The 22,333-nt window shown below is 43.6% G+C and overlaps 8 protein-coding genes across 8 annotated transcripts; 5 read left to right on the top strand and 3 right to left on the bottom strand.

Moving 5' to 3' along the window:
• Positions 1-2,392: 2,392 nt before the first annotated feature.
• O0I10_011173 (uncharacterized protein) lies at positions 2,393-3,573 on the bottom strand (the record flags this gene model as incomplete). Its single annotated transcript, XM_058491143.1, has 7 exons — positions 2,393-2,617; positions 2,678-2,781; positions 2,846-2,985; positions 3,043-3,139; positions 3,200-3,347; positions 3,417-3,483; positions 3,539-3,573. 7 exons carry the CDS (start codon positions 3,571-3,573, stop codon positions 2,393-2,395), a joined length of 816 nt encoding a protein of 271 aa, XP_058338038.1.
• A 129-nt stretch (positions 3,574-3,702) lies between these two features.
• Positions 3,703-5,412, top strand: O0I10_011174 (uncharacterized protein; the record flags this gene model as incomplete). Its single annotated transcript, XM_058491144.1, has 2 exons — positions 3,703-4,005; positions 4,072-5,412. 2 exons carry the CDS (start codon positions 3,703-3,705, stop codon positions 5,410-5,412), a joined length of 1,644 nt encoding a protein of 547 aa, XP_058338039.1.
• Positions 5,413-6,083: 671 nt separating this feature from the next.
• On the top strand, positions 6,084-7,515 carry O0I10_011175 (uncharacterized protein; the record flags this gene model as incomplete). Its single annotated transcript, XM_058491145.1, has 3 exons — positions 6,084-6,522; positions 6,593-6,958; positions 7,028-7,515. 3 exons carry the CDS (start codon positions 6,084-6,086, stop codon positions 7,513-7,515), a joined length of 1,293 nt encoding a protein of 430 aa, XP_058338040.1.
• Positions 7,516-10,360: 2,845 nt separating this feature from the next.
• Positions 10,361-10,690, bottom strand: O0I10_011176 (uncharacterized protein; the record flags this gene model as incomplete). Its single annotated transcript, XM_058491146.1, has 1 exon — positions 10,361-10,690. One exon carries the CDS (start codon positions 10,688-10,690, stop codon positions 10,361-10,363), a length of 330 nt encoding a protein of 109 aa, XP_058338041.1.
• Positions 10,691-10,904: 214 nt separating this feature from the next.
• Positions 10,905-12,335, top strand: O0I10_011177 (uncharacterized protein; the record flags this gene model as incomplete). Its single annotated transcript, XM_058491147.1, has 3 exons — positions 10,905-10,959; positions 11,036-11,580; positions 11,637-12,335. 3 exons carry the CDS (start codon positions 10,905-10,907, stop codon positions 12,333-12,335), a joined length of 1,299 nt encoding a protein of 432 aa, XP_058338042.1.
• A 648-nt stretch (positions 12,336-12,983) lies between these two features.
• On the top strand, positions 12,984-15,416 carry O0I10_011178 (uncharacterized protein; the record flags this gene model as incomplete). The annotated part of the gene is made up of 2 exons (XM_058491148.1): positions 12,984-13,807; positions 13,865-15,416. The coding sequence occupies 2 exons, from the start codon at positions 12,984-12,986 to the stop codon at positions 15,414-15,416; spliced, it is 2,376 nt and encodes a 791-aa protein (XP_058338043.1).
• A 5,075-nt stretch (positions 15,417-20,491) lies between these two features.
• Positions 20,492-20,925, top strand: O0I10_011179 (uncharacterized protein; the record flags this gene model as incomplete). Its single annotated transcript, XM_058491149.1, has 3 exons — positions 20,492-20,600; positions 20,657-20,743; positions 20,807-20,925. The coding sequence occupies 3 exons, from the start codon at positions 20,492-20,494 to the stop codon at positions 20,923-20,925; spliced, it is 315 nt and encodes a 104-aa protein (XP_058338044.1).
• A 201-nt stretch (positions 20,926-21,126) lies between these two features.
• O0I10_011180 (uncharacterized protein) lies at positions 21,127-21,958 on the bottom strand (the record flags this gene model as incomplete). Its single annotated transcript, XM_058491150.1, has 2 exons — positions 21,127-21,570; positions 21,632-21,958. 2 exons carry the CDS (start codon positions 21,956-21,958, stop codon positions 21,127-21,129), a joined length of 771 nt encoding a protein of 256 aa, XP_058338045.1.
• Positions 21,959-22,333: the final 375 nt, after the last annotated feature.

Below are 22,333 nucleotides of genomic sequence, written 5' to 3' on the forward strand. Positions count from 1 at the left end.
GGAAAGATGTGAACACAATGATGGGGTCCACACTATGAAGTATAATGAACGAAGACCACTTCCCATATAGCATCATGCTTACAAACATAAAGGTGCCTGTATCTCCAAGCTTCACAATGAAACGTGGGGTTTTTATTACAGCAGTGTGTTCGGCTTGGCCAACAGCACCTTGTGTGAAAGTTTCACGATCAAGCTTGCCAATCCCAGATTTCGCAATGTCGCTACCAGCCAAACTGGATCTGGGGGGAGTCAACCTCTTCGACGACGACCAAAAAATATTTTTTGGGCTGTTTGCGACATTGAACGTGAAACTTTCACACAAGGTGCTGTTGGCCAAGCCGAGTCCATTGCTCTAATAAAAACCACACGTTTCATTGTAAAGTTTGGAGATACAGGCGTCTTTATGTTTGTAAGCGTGATGCTATATGAGAAGTGGTCTTTGTTCATTGTCAATTAGCTGGATCCTGGCAGAACAAAAGATGCAGAGGGATCTCTTTGTGTAACTCAGCTACTTTGCATGATTGGAATGGTCAATGTATGATCCTTTATGCATTATCATGTATTGCCAGCTAACAGCCACTTCCTCTCAATTGCAACTTTTGTTCATTGTGTGACAGTGGAATGATGCTCCTGCACCAGCCGAGCATTCCCATGATTCAAGTGTCTTGATCCAAGCTGATTTGACTGAGCTACGCCAAAACAGCAAACGTGAAAATAAATGAAAGACAGACCCTGCGAATGTCTCCGCCTTTCAAACTTTGGGAAGCTCCCATTCCAAATTTTCAAATGAAGCGTGATGTATTTATTATAAAAATGTTGATCAGCATGCTCGAGAGCACCCTTCTGGCCAATTTTCAAGTTGGAGGTGGGCAACTTCGGGGCGGTAGGCCGTCCGCTCTTTTGTTCCCATCATCCACCATTTGGGGCGCCCTGTATTTTAAATCTTCACAATGAAGTCTGCGACTTTTAAATGAATGAAGTTGATCAGCATGTTCCAGAGCACCTTGTGTGAAAGTTTCAGGATCAACAGGGGCAATCTCATAATCAAGGATTGATGTACAGTGTGCATGCATTCATACAAGAGGTGTCCTACAGCTCAGCCTACTTTAATTTCCACCTCTTCCACTCCCTCTTCCTCCCATTCTCAACGGTTGGCCCATTCAAGTATACAACTACCACCATGCGAACGATTTTCCTGCTTCAATCCACCATGTTAATCCAACAGGTGTCTTGATCCGATTGTCTTTGACTGAATGGCAAGTCCATGGCGTGTACACAGCCTTCTTGTCACCCTTCTACAACACACGCATTCCTTGATGCTACGCACTCTCATTGCATACTCTTTTGCCACAACCAATCGTAACGGCATTCATTCCAGCAGTTGCCATCAGCATGGCCTTCACTCACTTAGTCTACTACAACACGCGCTCTCTTGCACACTCCTCTGCCACGACAAAGTAGCAGCAGCAGCTATCGTGAAGGTCTCTATTTCATTGTCTCGGTCACTTGCAGCAGCTTGCCATACAGCCTTTTTCACGCGAACAGCAGATAGCCATTGTATAGAAGCAGCTTTATTTACGTGTAGCAACTTGCTTCAATACATACGATTTCTTATGGATATGGATATGGATATTGGTTTGGTACATGGGATGGAAGGGATTGGATATATACGACACGTGGGACAAGAACCTTTGGTTTTCATATCCACTGTCTACTTCGACCATTACATGGGTGGATCACCAAAAGAACTTTCAACGATGATACTCACCAAGGGGTTTTGGGGGGGGGTGTCAGCAATCAAAGATTGATGTGATGATGGAGGAAAGAAATGTGTGGGAGTACAATGCAGGCGTGGACATGTTTAATGTGTACGGTGCGATGTGGGTAACTCTGTGATTATGAAAAGGAGACAAGACTGATAATGGAATGCTTGTTGAGGGTGGCTAATGAGATGGGACGCCTGGACAAAGAGCCTTGGCGTGATTGATTGTCATTGCATGAATCAGGGTCTTAAGTAAACGAGGTGGCCAAATCCATCCTCATCAAACAATGTCATACATCGCTATCACGAATCACTTGCTGTGCTTTGATTCCACGAGATTATGCGTTGTTCGTTTGAGTGTTCGTTTCAGAAAGGAAGCTCACGGCACTGTGATCGATAAACACTATGCACAAGTGTAAATGTTTTCGGCCACCACACCCCCTGCATGATTGGGGTGATAAATATCATCTTTACTTTTCCTTTTCAAACCGTTCAACGGTGGATCACCTATCGCATTTATAACAACTTCTCATGCAAACATGAAAACTTGGATCGCCTGCGATGTAACCTCCTCTTCACAAAGAATGACTAATGATCTTATGAACGAAATGCAGTATGCGTAAATGTTGTTTATTCGGGAATCTGTTTGTATGAGCTAGCTGCAGTGGTTGCAAATACATCGACACTTTCATCTTCTGGATGATGACCACGGGACCATGTTGGTGGTTGTTGTACGTTGTTATCATTCGCATTGGATCGTTTCTTGAGATGATCTTCCAGATGATTGCCGAGGACTTGAAGAGCAGCCTTATTCTCTGCACCTCTTGGTATGATGATGTCAGCAAACTTTTTGGTCTAGTAAAGGAGGATTTAGTGTTAGAACGAGTGTAACATGATCCCAAATGATAAACTCACTGGCCAAATGAAATCTTCAAACATGGGTTTAACAAAATCGACATATTCGGTAAGGACCTCCTTGATCGACATTTCTTGACCATTCCGCACGTTTGTCTTGGACACTGAGAAAAGAAAAAAATTAGCATCGTTACAAGTCCATTTATCGTTCTATGATATGCATAATACCTCTATTTGTCAAGCGTTGATCGCTATCGACGTCAAGAAAGATCTTGGTGAACATGAGCTCCCGGATTGGTTTTGAGTATAATACGAGGGTGCCTTCGAGTAAGATGACATCCACTGGTTCAACCAAACGTGTTCCGACTCTAATGAAAATAGGTCAGCATAATGAAATTCATTGATAAGGAGAGAGATGAGCATACTTTGTGTGATGAATTGAATCCCATACAGGAACGTTGGTGGGTTTTCCCGATAATAAAGAGGTGATGGTATCATGCAAGAGGTCGAAATCAAAGGCAGCTATAGATGATCACCAAATGTTAAGGAAAGCGATCATACACAATATGGAAAGGAACTTACTTGGATGATCCAGGTTGTATTTCCCAGCCTTGTATTGTGCGCGTTCTTGATCGGTGAGCTCACGATAAAAGTCTGTGAGGCTAATGAGAGCCGTCTTTGTGGAATACTTTTGGCTCAAGTGATCCATCACCAATTGACAAACATCTCGCTACATATGGAGTGATCTATAGTGAGCCACGTGCACGTGGGGGTTTGAATAGGGTTACTTTGATTATACCTTTCCTGCGTCAGCACCACCCGCAACACCTACAACCATGGGACTCTGCAAGGACACCTTGAAATAGCTGTATGGCAATGTTAGTCTCGGGCGAATCTAGCGTAGGGTGCATTGACATTGACCTTGGATCGTTGTAAGGCGTGGCATCAATGGACATGGTTGTGAAACAGAAAGAGTAAAAACACCTCTCTCTCTCTCTATCGGCTGCTTGTGAACGACGTTCGGTCTTTCTATTTCGGCAACTCTCTTTTTTCTCTTTTTTCTCACCATTGTCGATCTAATCATCATGGCGAGTGAACCCACCGGGACGCTGCCATTCCCTTCAACATTCGACTCTCGCATCCATCCTCTTTCCTCCTCTCCGTCATCTGGTTTCCTTTCGAGCACAGCAACTTCCAATGGCGGCATTGCAGCTCAGTTGGAAAGTGTCACTACGATCTTTGTTGTTGGCTTTCCCGACGATATGACAGAACGAGAGTTTCAAAACATGTTCACATTCTCGCCGGGTTTCGAGGCTGCATCATTAAAGTGGCATAGCAAGGATCAAGAAGATGAAAACCTTGGCAGTAACAATAACAAAAAGCAAATGGTATGTGTGTGTGTGTGTGTGTGTGTGACCCATATCACAATCTATAGTGGCTAATGAAATGAATAGATTGGATTCGCCAGGTTTCATACAAGATTGGAGGCAATGGAAGCTGTCGAAGTTCTCAACGGCAAACGTGTGGATCAGGAACGCGGCACATTACTCAAGGCAGAGATGGCCAAGAAGAATTTGCATATCAAACGAGGATCCGTGGTACCCACTCAAGCTGCTGCCACTGCGGCTGCTGCTGTCGCTGCTGCTGCTGCTAATGCTGCTGCTAATGGTGGTAGTGGTAGTGGTAGTGGTAATGGTAATGCAAGTGGTGTCACTGGAACGACAACGACTACAACAAATGGTGGTGGTGGTGCAAATGAATCGGTGGTGTCACCATTGAGTATTCTATCCAAGAAAATGCATTTACCGCCATCCTATGATTCGTTCTCTCCGTTACCAAGCGATCTCCTCTCACCAATCGATTATTACAAAACTGATCCTTTCGCCAAAGATCCTTTTCAAAATGGTTCTGTGCCAGCAACTCCATTATTCAATGATCCTTTATTTGGTCTTCGATCACAATCATTTGATGCACGTAGCATTGATTTGATGTCACCACCACGAGGATTTGGTTTAATCCCTCCCAGCAGAATGACACAAGCTATGCAAGATACTACTACCACCAACAACATCACCACGGCAACCACCACCAATCCTGCCACAACGACAATGACCACCACGGCTACCAATCATGTTGATCCATTTGATTACCTCTCGAAATCATCTCCTGTGCCAACAGAGCGAGCATTCAGTACATCATCACCACCTTCATCTTTTCTTGCCAACAACAATACCAACATGGCTGATAATGGTCCAAGCATCATCTCTCGTCGTCTTGGTTCTCTTTCTATTCAAACAGGTGGCAACTTTCCTACCGATTTCCGTTCTCCCAGCTTGTCATCGCCTAGCTACAATAGCAGCACTACTACTACCACCGCCACCGCCACCACGACTACCATCGCCGCTCCTCCCAACAACAACACCACCACCATTAACAGCAACAACAACAACATTAATAATCGACCTATCAATCCAGCAGATCAAAATCCACCATGCAACACGTTGTATGTAGGCAATCTACCAGCCAACACAAGCGAGGATGAGTTGCGTTCTTTGTTCTCAAAGTGCCATGCTTTCAAGCGCATGTCGTTCCGTAACAAGGCTCAGGGTCCCATGTGTTTTGTGGAATTCGAGGATGTGCAGTATGCGACTCAAGCCATGAATGAGCTTCAAGGTCATTGCTTGTCCAACTCGATCAAAGGAGGCATTCGTCTCTCGTTCAGCAAAAATCCGCTGTTCATCAAGCCAAACAAGACCACAAGCACCAATGGCACCACCATTGCGGGAGACTTTTGATGTTATCGACTGATTGAAATGTACATTTTTCTCTTTTTCATTCATGTATCACTTTTTTTCTCATCACACACATTACCCCCCACCCTCTTTCTTTCCTTTGCTTGATGCAGGAAACATCTTCTTTTTTCTTTACTACATCATCTTCATCTAGCGTCGTCTCCTTTTCTTTTTTGCTTCTCATCACTACTATAGTAACTAGATATATCATGTGTAGCATTTTCCCTTTTTCTTTATTCTTATTGCACGCCCCCCATTCTCAATCAAAACACACATTCTTATAGCATATGCAATTCATTGATAAAATTCTCGTACATTAACAACCAACTTTTTACATGGCTGCTACCTAAAGGATGAGATGTCATTGTTAAACTTTAAAGGCGGTGTCTTTATGCACACAATCTCCTGATTGAGGCGGTATACAACGCGCGGCTACTGACAACGTCAATAAGACGACCGATGTGCCTGATAAACAAGGAGATGTACTAGGGCGCAAAGTAGGGGTAAATCAAGCCTATGAGACGTGGGCCAATCATATAGCCTACAATGGCTGACATGGCGCCACGATCATGTCGACCACTTTACTGCTGCATCATTTCGCCCTTCATTTCTAGTCCCATCCTTTTTCCTCTCTTTTTATACATACAACACTTTTCCTTTCTTTTATTCATTCCATGAGCCTATCACAAGAAGAAACAGGGCTCTATATCGCCTATGGCGCTCTTATGGCTATGGCAACAGTGCCAATCTATAGTGGATCGATCGCTTCCCTTCAAGGAATGAAACGGCCTGCCAACGCGCCAAAGCGGAAACCAAGTGAATCGCCCCTCGATGACTCTGATGACGAAGACGAATCTGTATCCGAAAGCTTGTCCTCAAGTGATGCGTGGATGTTCCCTGTCATGGGCTCAGCTGTGCTCTTCTCCTTGTACCTCATGTTCCGTTACCTCAACACCGACTATATCAACTACTTGATCACAGGCTACTTTTCGCTTATGGGATGCATGGCCGTAGCAAAGACCGGTCTCTTGGTGACAAAAAAGGTGGTACCCGTAAGCCTCTTGAAGGGCAACGTAGACAAGTACAAGCTGATCTTGAGCAAACAAGGCAAACGTAAGTAAAATGGGATGGTGGATGATGATGTGTAAGGGAGTGGATCACTCAAGGTGTTGTTATGTATTAGGCATGACCCATGTTAGCTTCACCGTGGTGCATTTTATTCTCTTGGGTGCATCAGCAGTGCTCACCGCATATTACAGTCTTACCAAGAACTGGATTGCATCCAATGTCTTTGGTTTATGCTTCTCCATCAATGCCATTCAACTCCTCTCATTGGATTCTTTCAAGACTGGAATGATTATGCTCAGTGGTTTATTCTTTTATGACATCTTTTGGGTATTCGGCACTGAGGTCATGGTGAGCGTTGCCAAGAACTTTGACGCACCTATCAAGGTTATCTGGCCTAGAAACATCATTGGCTACGTACTCGGTGCTGCTGACGAAGAACACAACTTCACTATGCTTGGTCTTGGAGACATCGTCATTCCAGGTACGTGTGTGGGTTTATATGGATGTATACGAGTACGAGAGAGACTAATAGGATTGGGGTATTTATAAGGTATCTTTGTGGCATTGTGCCTTCGATTTGACCGACACATGTCGTGGAACCGCAATCCTACCGGTGAATTTCGATCTTTGGCATTCCCCAAGCCCTATTTCAAGTCATGTCTTGTTGCCTATGTTCTTGGCCTTGCTACTACTATGGGCGTTATGCACGTGTTCCACGCAGCTCAACCCGCTCTCTTGTACTTATCCCCTGCCTGCATTCTCTCGGCACTTATCACCGCTGCTGCTCGTGGTGAATTGAAGGACTTGTTTGCATACACCACCGAAGAAGAGGAAGAGGAAAAGGATGCCAAGGAAAAGGAAAAGGAACAAGAAAAGGAATCGAATGATGAAAAGGAGCAAGACCCTGTGGAGGAAAAGGAGCCTGAAGAGACATCTATTGCTGATGATGAAGGCGACGATGACTATGTTGCAGTTGGCAATGAAAAGGGATCCAACAAAAAGAAAAAGGGCGGTAAAGGTGGACGCAAGAAAAAATAGTTTCCTTGTATTTGTTTTTGTGCCAAAGTAAAGCATATTGTTGTTATTCATTCTTGATTGTAAGTTCCGGGTATTGGGATTGTTTATTTTGGGAGAGATGGAAACGATAAAATAGGCACGCGTTGCGTTTGGTGACCCTGGGTGATTTGTTGTCGAGAACATTTGCTGAGCAATAATGATGTGCGGAGTCTTTGGAGAGAGGAACGACGATATAAAAAGCACATCTTCCTCAATACACCACACTCACTCAAGAAGCTATTATTGACATTCTATGCATGAGCAGCCCCAAGCCATCCTCCTTTTGTTATCTTTGCGGATCAGGTATTAAAGATAACAACAACATGTTGCCCTAATTCCTCTAACTTTTTATGCAGAAAATCACACATCCAGTAATTGTGTAAGTGAAGCAAGAAGAATGATGACCACGCTTGTATCATTGGCACTCATCCAGCATGGATAATAAAGCCACTCTACGCCAAACATATTGTACCAGTGGCTTCATCAAAAATGAGTACGCATCCTTTGTGTTCCTTCCGGCGACGCTATCATTCAAAGTTCCTGTAGTTGCTACGTAGATCCTACTACAACAAGTGCTTTACAAAGACATTCGCCATCATGCCACCACATTGTACCAGCAAAATAGCAAATTTGGATGAATAAACTCTCGGCTTAGCATTTTGGAGTAATGGATCACTGGTCAGCTATTATCTGTAGTGTCTCGAATCGGCCTATTATTGGGATACATACTATCGGTCAGCTTGTGTTCTTGCAAGATGTATCAAATGGCGCCTTTGTGTAAAGTACAGCATCGTTGGGTTACACCAGATCTTGGCCATTTTTCTTACCATTGACATACGTTGGTGCTTCCCATCACAGCCAAGGCCTTTGCTAATTCCGAAACCCTGCCAATAAAGTACATATGGAAGCTGCTCCCAGCAACATGAATGCATCAATCAATGATAGGCCAAATTACATGTAGCTAATAACATAGCCATAGCTCTTGCTATTGTCCTTATTCATTTTATCCTAGCAGCCGGGCTGCTCGCTTTGGATTTCTCAATGAATAGCTTATCACTGCTTTGGGAGCATTGTTACAACATCCATCATTGTGTACATTTTGTGTGTCTAATCCGCTGCTGTATCTGTTGTTGAAATGGTATTTATATTTACATAATGTGAATGGAAGGTATCTAGGTGAGAAGTCCAGCGGGTAATTTATTTAGAATACTATCTCCTATTCTACGCTTATGATTGTATGCGTATATCCATAGAAACTCTATGTTAATTTCAGGTAACATCCTTTTGTGCCTTGAGATCACCATTCCAATCCAAGCAATAATACATAAATGACCATCACCATCCGAGAGAATTTTCATCAAGCCATCAGACGTTTTGTAATTGCTGCTGGATCAACGTGTGACCAACAAAGATATGATGGTCAAGTAAAGAGCGGATCAAATGGAAGCTGGAAGCACCACGGTACCGCCATAAACACCACAAAAGATCCATCGCCGTCCACTCTTGCGTGCAACGATCCGATACATGCAAAAACATCCAGGTAACCACGTGACACCTCCAAAGATGGATTTGAACGCCTTGCTCATGCGATGTGGAATGTAACATTCAAAGGCTATCATCATAGTGTGAACATCCTACACCTCTACGCATGTGCCACGATCCTACCTTGGATGAAAAAGTGATCCAGCTATCAGCTTTCTTAACGACCCTCCTCTCTTCGCATAGAGCTATCATCTTGGCAGGATCCCCTCAACATGGTAGCCACTCATCCATACATGAGAACCTGGGTATCCACCTATATATCCACATCTCGCTTAGTGAATCAATACACAAAAGGAAGCATCCATACTTTTACCATCAAACAATGAGCCAAATGATGATCCATAAGCTTGTTGGCCACCGCTTTGCACCATTGTAATTCGCACTCACACATATTGCCTTGCCAAGGACAGTAGTTTCGTATGCTGAATTATCGGATCACGCGTTGAACAGCACCTCGCAACCGTATCGATGCATAAACTGATTCTAGCCTTGTCGACGATCGCCAGGGGGAAAGCAAGCTGCGTCCAAACAACCTTTGAATGACAAAGACTCAATGCCAAGATTCCTCTGTGTTTTGTCGTACATGCAATGGGTGCTTGCCATGGTTGAATTCGATGGCAGATTGTAGAAAGAGAAGGTTGGACCTGTTGAATTAATGCGCAGAGTAAGGAGCCCCGCCCATAGCAAGATGGTTCTTCCTTTGTGTAAAGTACAGCATGATTGGGTGACACAATGTGTGCCTTTCACAGCCTCCCATTGTCAATGTTTTTCGGACCACATGGTAGTGTACGTTGTATATTGTGTTTCCAAGGGAACGTATTTGTAGCCTTCTACAATGATAAGCTAGAGCTTACATCATGCCTTTTGTGATGATGAAATTACATATGGATAACACCAATAAACCTTCTTCCCTCATTTCCTGCTGCTGTCTCTTTGGTGGGACCTATGGTCCCGGGTCATTCCCCGAGTTTGTTGTGTATTGCGTTTGGTTGATTTTAACATTAAAATGACAAGAATACAAACATAAAGAGTCTTGTGCCATGGGTGTCAAGCACGTTTTTGATATCATTACAGAAGCTATCCATGTGCACGCTTTCTTGTATGCATGAATGTGATAACTCAGCAGGTGCCATTACTGATATCCGCACCTGATTTCTTCATACGGTACAAGTGAACAAGCGTATGTACACATACATGAGCAATAAACAAACGAAGAATTAGATAGTAGCATCAAGGAACCAAAGATTACAGTTAAAGTTGACTTCTTTTTTAATGGTATACGAATTCAAATGCTATTGGGTTCTTGATGAAACACCACAGTGGTTGTGCTATTCTCATCTTGGAGGAAGTATTTGAGAGGCTCATGTGTCGAGGGACTTGGTTCCAAAGATGCTGGCAGTGGCCACAACTCCTGGGAAACCACATCATCGGGAGTGAGACGTACAAATTCGTTGGGATCGTGTGCATGTATCAGCTCGGCTGTTGAATGAGGGCCATCCACATCATATAGCATCAATAGATTCTCGTGGGTAGAACCATATGGAAGATAATAGTGTACCGCGGAATCATCCTCTTCGTGGTGTGTTGTCGAGGTTAGTGTTAGGAAACTCGCCATGTAGAAAGCAAACAGGAAAGAAAAAGAGAAAGAGAGAAAGCCCACTTGTAACAAACAAGTGCACCTTATATTTCCTGACATCACATGAGCCCCACTTGTCGGATGCTTTTCGACAAGTTACAACAAACATCGCCATCACACATTCCTATATATACACCCTGGATACCATCATCCATCATGATCCATACATAGTAGTATTATTGCAACCATCATCATGAAGTTTGCGTCGTCACTATTTGCGTTATCCACAGCGGCTTTGGCGGTTCAAGGTAGGTGTGATTTATTGTTTGGGTCATATAACCAACACGTGCATTGACGCTGGTGATTCTATTACTACTACTATAGCAGCACAACAACAACAAAAACAGCAATCCGTATGTAGCCAAGACATCATTGGTACTGGGCAAGGTGATTTGGATGCCATCAAAGGGTGCAAGCAATATCAAGGAACAATCACCGTATCCAATGTATCTGGAAGTGACCTTGTGCTAGACGGCGTGGAGACAGTGACTGGGAGCGTGATTATCACGGATTCAAGTGGGCTCTCACGCTTTAGTGCACCCAATCTCAAGAGCGTATCGGGAGAACTCAAGATTACACAACATTTGGGCCTAGTCAAGCTCGAGTTACCTGCTCTTAGCGAAGTCCAACGCCTTACATTACGAGTACTCCCAGAAGTGGAGGCTATTGATTTCCCAGCAGGCTTGGCCAAAGTCAATCAAGTCACCATTGATGATACGCCTGTTGCCACTGTCAACGGTCTCACTTTTGATACGGTGGGCAAGCTAACTCTTTCGCAAAACACCCTTATGAAACGATTCGAGTTGCCTGCATCACGTGTTTCCGAGAGTCTTCTTGTCGTTGGCAATAGCCATGAATTGGACTTTGAGGTAAACCTTCTTACCAAGAATGATAACCTTAGCATAGCATGCTAACCTTATTTTAGGCACCACAATTGCTTGAATTGCAAGCTGCTGAATTCCGAGAAGTTGGTACCGTCAACATGCCTTCGGTCGCTCACGTTGAAGGCGACTTGTCGTTCCACAACAGCGACATGACATCACTGAATCTCGATAATTTGGAGCGTGTTGGTGGCACCATGGTCATTGCCAACAATAACCATATTGCAAACATGTCATTCAAGAAGCTTGAACTTGTTGGCGGTGCTCTTTCCATTGCCAACAATACTCAACTTTCGACCATCAAGGGGTACCCAAGTTTGTCAGCTGTGCATGGTACGGTTGATCTCGCAGGTGGTTTTGACAAATACGAGTTCCCAGCGTTGCAAGATGTTCGTGGTGGCATGCGCATCCAAACAACCAACGAGAACTTTTCGTGCATGGATGCTGAAAAGACTATGAAGTACGGTAGCGTTGTCAAGGGTACTGTGTGGGGTTGTAAATCCAACATGGAGGAAGAAAACATGGATCCAGCCGTGGGTCAAAATGACGGCAGCAGCACCAGCAGCGACGACAATGGATCGACCTTGTTGCCAAAGAAACAAAATGCCGGTAACCATGAGGAAGACGTTGCTGAAAACCCATCCTCAGCTCAATCAGCAGCAGCATTGACTACTACATCATCCATTCATTATCCATCCGCCATGGTCTTTATTGTTGCCTTATTATATGGCTCTTTGTTCTAGATGCACAATACTGTTCTCTACTCCTTAATAAAGTAATCACATGCCTGTGCCATATTGAAATGAATCTTTGTTAAAAGTAACTGACAACAATGGAGCAGTGTGTGTGGTCAACTTGGTAGTCTTTATTATGTGTAACCACCAAGTCGGGCATAAATCCGCATTGGTGGTTGGTTTGCTCAACACGGATCGTAACGAAAGTAATTTTACACGTGTAGAACGTCCCAAGCACAAAATGATATGATATGCTACCAAAATCACCTTGCCTATCACACCAGATAACACCGCCAGCATTATGCACACGTACATACTACTCACGCTTTACCGCGTACCCACTATGTATTCTTGAACACGCCTATGTGTGGCAATTTAATGTCTTTATATGACACACGAGAAACCATGATGCATCATAGATGAAACTTTCCCAAGCTTGTATACATACAACCTTCATCATGGTTGACACTTTGATCCCTTTTGATGCCTAATTTGAAGAGGAACGTCTCATCGTTGCTCATTAAGGATATGTTGTGATGCACATGATAAGCTAACCAAATGACAAAGTTTGTTTATTTCTCATGATGCGAACATGGCTTTTGAAACCAAAAGATTATACTTGGGAGTCTAGTATTCTTTTCCTGATATCCTTTCGCAATGGCAACAGAACCCACACAGACTACGTCTAGCAAGGAACCAAAGTGGTGCCAATGCGGAGCACAGCCACCACACCAGCGCCGGACAGCCAAACAATGCCTGTATAACAGGAATCGTGTCCGTGTTGACGATGACGACGACGTCGACGAACAATGCGAAGATGTCGAACCCGAGAAAACAGAGAAATTCACCATCAACATCGGACTGAATACCATTTCCAAATACCCTGAGGTGATGAGTGAAGCAATCCAGGAAGCAGTACGACGTACGTCCATTATTCGATTCGAAGCGAATAAGCTAGCACAGCTATACGTCATTATGAACGCCAACAACTTCGATGGCATGATGAACGTACCAGGCAACAAACACCCTCTGCATATGAGCTTCTACATGGATTGTTTTTATGCAGTCAGCTGCCTTGATAATGAGAACCGACCGAATGTGAGAGCACATTTAACGCCAGCATGGACGATTTACAATCGTATCAGAAACAATCAACAATGGACGAGCCGCTCTGGGTTGAATCAAGTTCTCACTTACGCAGCGGGAGAAGACTCACGGACAGCTGTGACAAACGTATTTGTTCATTTCAAGCCAAGATTGAAGCGATATATATGGTTGCAACTAGGTGATATCGAAGGCATGGTTCAGTTGGCGGGCTATAGTGGGATCAAAAAGCTTGCAACAGAAATGGTGGATACGCTATGGCGAGAAAACGATGCTGAAGGTGATACCGACATGGATTGGCACACGTATCAAAATGCCGGTGATCTATGGCATCGCTTATCAAACCGAATGAGGGTCACTGCCTCACAACAACAACAGTAAGTCATTACTTGCAAATGGATTGTCACCTCATGTTTAAATAATTATTGTTACAGGATGGGAGTATTTCGCGTATACCAAGAGACTACTCAGATTCTTGCAAATGCGACATTGCCTTTACCATTGTCAGAGGTTGATGTTAAGCAACAAGTACGAGATGCATTCGGATTGCATTTGCATATTATGGCATACATTGATCAACGGCCAGAGGTTCAACCAGTGAGGCGACGAGCAGATAACCCGTCATGGAATTGGTGCGCCGCAACAGCATCGCGAATCCACAACGGGGAGAATACAGAGATTACAAGACCATCCAACAATGTAATGGACGCAACAACAAAAGAACTACGTCGTGCTATTGTTGGAAGGCGAGAATTCACACCAAACGGCTTTATGAGGAGAAATTTGAGTGAGCGCTCGATCCAGTTTTTAACAGAAGCAGCGGCAACGACAATTAGAGAAATCGAAAACGGTGTTTTCATGCCTGCGGTTTACGAACAACCCAAAGGATGGATAAGGAAATTCTCATCTATCCCCAGCCATGATTATCGCCAATTACACATATCAATCGATAGCTATGCGTTGTACAGCATAATGAACCGATCGTTTCCTCAGGAATTCCGTGAATTCAGAAAAACCGACTTTATCCACAACAAAGAAGAATGCTGGGAGACGCTATTCGATATCTCAAAGTTGAAAGGAATCGATGGGATCAACAAGTTTTTTACCGGGTTCATTACAACAAATGGCGTTCATTGTGGTTTTGTTTGCTCAAGGAAGAGACGACAACGCCAGCCTATTCCCAAACCGTCTGAGGTGATTCTCAAGGAAGGCAACCAATCCGTTGTCTGGGGTGCAGATCCTGGTATTCGTAGTCTGCTTGTGCTGGAAAATGCTTCTTGTGGTCATTCTTCAATTCATCCACGTTCAACCATGGAGCTCTCAGCCAGCGAGTACCACGCGAAGACCCTTCATAACCTGGCACGTGACCACCAAAGACAACGACTGGAAGAAAATGAGGCTATAGCCACGTTTTTCAGAGATTTACCAGAGAAAATCACATCATCGCAAGCAACATACGAGCAATATTTGAGAGCCTCTCTACCCGAAGGCGTATTCATTGACGCTATCGATTTCAACAAGGAGAATTTAAAGGATACGTGGCACTCTTGGATCAATAAGCAGAAGGTGCTGGATACATTTGCGAATAACATCTGGAAGAAGACAGAACACCTCTCGAAGAAGGATGTAGTCATCGCTTATGGGGCAGCCCATTTTTATCACGCAATGCCAGGCAATCGCGCTGTACCCGTCAAGACTTTGAAGCAGACATTATCAAGACATTTTCTTGTTGTGCCCACGAGTGAGTACAGAACATCACAGACATGTTCACACAACGAATGTAGAGGGAATGGATACATACGTATGTTAAACGTACGCGAACAACAGGAAGATGGTACGCTTGGAAACATCATATATGCCATCAAATACTGCGAAAATTGCAATACTTTTTGGAACAGAGATATCAATGCTGCGAGAAATATCAGACATAGATTCCTGCTTGAAAATATGAATTATCCACCAGATAACATCTTCATTTGTGAATAAAATGTTGTAGTCATGATCTTTGCTACGAATAGTTTCCATAGTAGAGAGGAAGCTTGGAAAAGTATGACGATGATATACTCTTAGAAGGTACATATGTAAATAACATCCAGTGTTGAAGGGGTATCAAAGCATGAGTATGACAATAATTATTCACTATCGGGGTTGGATATAGGAGAAAGGACGACGGGTCACTTACCCTGAAACTCAATGGAGGGATCACATCACTTTTTCCTTATCAAGGTCATCCCACTCCTCCTTATTGCATCACAAAATCCATGTACTTCTTGCATGACCGATAACCGGACCACCTTTATTATCCCATCTTCGAAACAATAGTATGTTATCCACAAGCTAGCAACCTCCAACAACCGTGTAATAAATAAACAATGCTTTATTTCACCTAGCTATCTTGCTATTGTACATTGCCGCCACCACCCTCGTAGTCGTCCTCCGTCATCATTCCTACTCGTACTCGTCACCAGTCGTCAATCTCATCCGTCACACCAACATCCAAAAATACACAGGTTGAAAAGAATGGGATCTTGCAGGCTTCCTTTTGGATCTCGTTGTCGTCATCATTGTCATTGTTGTAGATGGGGTGATCATCGTAATAGTCATTGTTGTGAATGTGGATCATCGTAATCGTCGTCTCTATAAATAAGAAAGCAGGCAAGTTAGACCATCTGGTACCGGAATGATGACGACTTGGTATACCGTTAGATGATCCTCTCCAAGGAAGAAAGCAAATCAGAAGGAATTCACAAACCAAATCACCACCATACGAGCAAGGTCGGGCGATCCATTGTTCTTGAGAGAGCACTGCACGAATCACACAAGGCCAGTTCGATCCATGGCAAGGAAGGACATCACTTACGTAGAGTCCAGGCTCATAGTTGTTCTCATGCTTCCTCTCCAAAGAAAGAATGATTCCCAATCCAATCCTTCCAATCATTTCCCACCTCATGAAAAGAAATCCTCAAGGGAAAGAACGTGCCTATCACGAGAAGAGCGTGTTGGTTAAACATATTCACAAGCTATTGCAAATCCCCTTTTACCTCGACATGGTGGCCATGCTCTTCCAAAGATCCATCGTCATCGACCCATCCTCAACTCAACGCAGGCCTATAGAGCCCTGGACGCGTTCCAAGAAGCTTTTCCAGCACACTTGGCTAGTGCAGAGCGACGCAGCGGCCACTTGATACAGGCTGGGACTTGAACCCAAAGAGATGCTGATGATGCCCCCAAGTTGCATTGCCTGAACAAAGAAACCTATTCAATTCATTATTAGCACACATACAATAAACGCCCTTTTCATTGTTTGTTTCATTGTACTTGCCTTCTCCATATACACAAAAAACTCCTTTGTTGTTGGTTACTGGAAACCGAAAACGATGGTGTAGTAGTGTAGTTGAGCCGAAACAAAACGCCAAACGAGCCAACGTCTTGAAACCAAACTTGCCCTCTATACAAGCTAACACGTCAATGGAACCAGTTCGGCTGCAACATTGAGCTCTGAATGTACCTGTTGACACCAAGCGTAGAGAAGAATAGCAACGAACAAGAGGCAGCAACGATGTCGCCATGGCAACCACCAACCACCAACCACGCTCATTCCTCAGCACTTGGACACACTCACTCCCTGACAATGCATGTTCAGAACTACATTAACACCTCACAACCAACATGAGCACTTTTTTATAATACATTACCTTGATCGAGATGTCGTGAATGGTATAAGGAAAGGTGGGAGAAAAAGAAGAGAAGCGTTGTCTCAAGTCATGGAGCTACCGACCACCAAGTTTAAATCCCCTACTGCTATTACAACGAGGCCACCCAATTACCCTATATACACACTATCCACCCATCATCATCCTCGTAAGAGACAATAGGTACACGTAAATAAAAGCTATGATCCTCACGAAGGGTGTGTGCCATTTTACACTTTGCATGATAATGATGACCCGACAACAACCATTGAATTCTAGGGTTTACCATCGATTCATGACAACGAAAAAAACAACCTCCTTATGTGAGATGTTGATGGCCACAAGGATATAAAGCACATGTATACTTACCATCCAGCACGCGGATTCAGCAGACGGAATTCTTCCTTTTTTTGGAACCCAGTGGTAGATTCTGCCACTGGTTTCCAAAAAAGGAAATTTTCAAAATCCGCCTACTGCCAAGTTTAACCGACGAGATTCACAGATTCACAATCGATTCACACCGATTCACAAAACCCCGCAGCCAATTTTTGGCTGGGTCATTTTACCTAGTATTCGTGGCGTGACCGCTCCCATTTTACCTATGATTTGAAATGCTCCCTTGTCAGTACCCTTATGCATACCTCTATGTTACACAACCTTGTATACCACGTTGGATGGTAAATCATTGCACTATCATTGTATCCACCATGGGATGACCATTTATGACCTTTCTTTGTTGTCAAACACGGGTTTAATAAAGGTGACTGAGGCTACTTATATACATGAAAAGGCAAGTGATGTGTGATATTACTATATAATACAAGGGGAGAGGAACGATATGCAATGTGAATGTTGCTATACAATGCTCGACGTGTACAAAAAATGGTCATTGCTGCATGAATTATCCAGCGCTACGGCATGATTGTTTGGTATGCTCCTTCCATAATCGATCCAAAATCCAATTCCACGCCGTTGTTCAAAGCGATTCACAGCTTCGGTAATAGGCACATACTCTTCTTGTTGAATCTTGTATATGGCATCGACAATCTTCTTCCGTTTACTAAACGTTTTCGCTCTAAAAAGCACGTGTGTTAGGCACAATATTGTGTGATTGAAGTTGCGATGGATCAAGACCTACCTTTGGTACTATCTCGCTGTTTTGCATGATACTTTTCTTCTAGATCTTTCACTGCTGGTGTGCCTGTGTATGAACCATCATCCCATTTTCTCCATACTTCATGTGCTGAAAACATAAATCGGATCTTTTTTGCTGTGTGTGAGTTGCGTTCCTGCTGTCGCTACCATCCATGTCCTTGTTGTCGTTTTATCATCCATCTCGACTCGTTCATAACTTTCTTCACCAGGCAACCCACGAAAGATATCCCTGATCACACGTTTGGGCTCTTTACTCGTTGATTAATACATGCCACTAATAAAGAAAAGTATATACATACGTACTCTGTTCCAAATCGCCTACCGTAATCACTTGGCCCATACTCTTCGATCCTTTCATCATCATCTTAACCACTCGTCTGATATCCACCTTGGCATGAATCGATGTAATTCGGGGTCGTGAATAGATCATGATTGAATAGACTCCAACACAGCAAACCAGGAAATGTGCGCAACATGACAACCGCTTGAAGAAGTATCACACGTAAGTTTTGTAACAAAAGCAAAAAGCCTTGAGCGCAAATGGTTTGGGGCATCCATCACCAAATTCAACACGATCCAACCAGTATTCAACTTTGTGGCCATCAGTGGGGGAAATCGTTCAATGTCCTTATCACTCGTTTGGCAAACCATTCAAGCAGTGCTTTTGTAGAGAGTCCTTCTGCCATTGACCATGCTTCTTCATTTGATCCTCCGTTGCAGCAGAAGGTTCTGCATACCTCGCTCTTCCATCCATTTCCATAGATCATGTTTTGCACCAAGGATTAAGAAGTAGTCGGCCACCTTAAGCATTCCCATCAACCATAAATCCATCATCGATCACACCAGTGCCACGATCCACTTTCGTTTTGCGCATGAATTCTCTTTGTTGATACAATAAGCCCTTGTTTTCTTCCATGATTTGAGCGGCTACACCACAGGGATGAGGCTGAATGTTTCAGCGTTTGGAGACTTGGCTAGAGAGCAGATCGACAATTGTATTGATGTATTGGCCGATTGATGAATCACTTAGTGGATACGGGTTGCCATCATGTTGTTGCGTTTTGGGATCAAAGAAGCAGGAGCTTTCCTTCGGCCACAATGTAACTACCTTCGTATTCTTCTTTCAATTCATGCACCAAAGCTACGTATCATCACACGTTTAATTATCTTGAGCCACATCATTGTATCCATTATCCACTAACCTTAAACTGTTGTTGCTAAAGGGTATATACAAGTTCTGCACCTTTGGGTCGGATACCATGATTACTGGCTAGAGATGCTACGACAATTCGATGCTCTTGTATAGCATTCCTCAATACGCTTGATCTCCTGGCATGTGGCAGCAAAGCGTGAATACACGTCTACTCTTGGGTGTGGATGTGGACGTGGATATGGATTGGCAACTGAAGACAAAGATGGATGGCAACGAAACCGGCAGGAATGATGACGATGATGATAGATTGAAGGATGATGATGATGGTGTCGTGTTGTCTATGTTTGGAGTTGCGGCCGAGAACAAGGATGGCAGTGAAAAACGCAATGACGACAATGAAGGTGTGGTGTTGACAATATTATGCGATCGACAACTACACAATGGGATGCATCGTCTAAAGCAAACAGTGTCAGGTACGTCATGTCAAGGTCTACGTGTCTCCATGGCAACGACCCAACGCTTACAACAACGACTAAAAGTGGAACCTGATGGATGACTTGAGGAGATACAAAGAAGATCAAGCTGTCGTTATGAGAAGGACACCACTAGACCACAGGCATCGGCGTATGAGGTAGGTAGGTTTTTGTACAAGAGCAAGAGGTTAAAAATGCGTGGAGCGGAGCGCTGGCGCGCTCATTTGCAAGGCGAACAATAGATAAATTGCGTCGGGTATAAGCAGTGTGACCCGGTTCTGTGACCCAGCCAAGGCGATTCGTTTTATCGACCAAGTAGCGAGTGTCCAAAGTACCTCTAATCTCGCCTGTGTACTTTCCTGGGTGCAACAATGTTTATAATGCACGACCCATTATGATCATAAAAGTAGGCAAATCTATCCCTCATTATAATACAAGAGCCATTTGATATCATTCGAGCGTCTATACAAGCAAACCGTAGATGTGTTGATAACGTGATCTAATTCGTCATCGAATCGTCACATCGCATTTAAATAAAACGAGTGAAGTGATCCATTTTCAAGCTCACCTTTCTGATCACCAATAATCATGGAATTTCAACCAAACCTTTTGGAACGCTTGAACCTTCGTCTCGGCCCCGTTGATGAAGACTTTAGATACAGGAGACATCACCCTGGTATCAGTCGCCAGACTTTAGGTAAATCGTATTATTACAGCCTTGTCTTTTAGTTGACGGGTTTTATCATTGTACAGCATTCGTGTCGGCTTCTCGAAACTCAACAAGAACACCACAAGCTAGACGTATCAGTGCAGAGATGGCAAGTCGAAATTATTATCGTGGTAATGCAACAACATGATATTAAATGAATTTCCCTTCTGATATTGGATGGATGCATACAACAGAAACTGGTCGCCCATTGTTGATTGATGAACTAGGGCGAGCTTGGAGAGCTTCAGATTTTTCACCTGACGTATACGATACTCTTCACATTGGCCAGCTATTCCGGGAGCATGGATATTAAAGAAATATTATCTTGTATCATTGACAAAGAATATGGTTTATATAGCATCGCCTTGATGAAAAACAAGCCCACAATGGTGATAACATAATGTCTACATTTCAATGCTACGCTACATATAACGAGATGAGGCGTTTGTAATCTTGATATAGTCTTCCTGGGTTTTGTGATTGTAGCTTGAGCTTTTCCTTCAATGTATGGTGATCAATTCTGATTCCAGTTCTTGAATAGTCTTTTCCAAGTCGCCTCCTTCGTCTGATGTTGATAATTCCTTTTCTTCGTGTTCATGCACCAATCACGTGAGTTTCTTTGGGATCGAATAGTATCTGACCAAGGATACGTCGTATTTTCGCCACTCGCTTGTGTGTCAATTCCAAGTCCACCTTCTTCTCTTTGACTGCTTGTTCCTTTTATGCGAGATCTCCTTTCATAGCTGCCAACAAATCCATCAAATAGTTGTAAATTGCCGGTTACGGATCGATCATTGGATAAAATCATCTTGAACACGGATTTGAATTTTTGTCGAAGATGTGCCATTGCTGCTTGCTCATTGACGCTGTTGACGGTCAGGTTGGGTGAGGTTGTCGCTGCTGCTAGGTTGTCTTGTAATAGCATCCTTCGTTCCACTTCATCGCAGGTAATCTTTAGCTGTCATGCCTTCTTCATTGACGATCTCTGTGCTTGCACCTGCATATGTGAAGATGTGTACCAATCTCTTATTCCCGGTCCTTGCTGCCATTGTCAATGCGGTATCGCCATAGACATCATGTACATTGAGAATCGATATCAACTCCAATTGGATTTGGGAGAGCTTGTCGATGAGACATTCCATATAATAATATGAATCATGCACCTTTCCTTTCCAACTCGATGTCGATACCATATGATGAAACACGCTAAGATCCTCTTTCTCAACACTGAAGATGGTCTTTTGTAACATGTCAAGGAGATGATAAAATGACTTGCGATCAAAGTTGTTGGTGAATAAAACGCTGTACATCAATGCTGTTTGTCCCTTGTATCCCCCGATAGACATCCGGTCGTAGATGGATCAACACCTTGACGTTGTGGATTTCTCTCATAGCTGCTGCCCAATGTAAACTCGTGTCCTTCGTCATCGATAATCACATTCACTTCCAATTCACGGGGTAGATGCGCCAGAATTTGTGGTACCGTATTGCTGCCTGATACAGAATGATGCAGAGTTTCTGCGCATATATTTTGTTGTCGTCTTCTGTTTCCACATCTTCATCCTCTTCACCGGATAGGCGGCTGTTACTCGACGTTGGTGTAATGGCGTCGTGGTGGAGGGAGCATACAATGGTAAGATGTAACATCACGCGCCACGAGTGCCGAAGGTGTACGACCCGTATTGGTGGATGCGTAGCTCTTTGTTGCCGCTGTTGTTGAT

Source organism: Lichtheimia ornata (genome assembly GCF_029851405.1).
Source record: "Lichtheimia ornata isolate CBS 291.66 chromosome Unknown scaffold00084, whole genome shotgun sequence".
NCBI classification, from domain to species: domain Eukaryota; kingdom Fungi; phylum Mucoromycota; class Mucoromycetes; order Mucorales; family Lichtheimiaceae; genus Lichtheimia; species Lichtheimia ornata.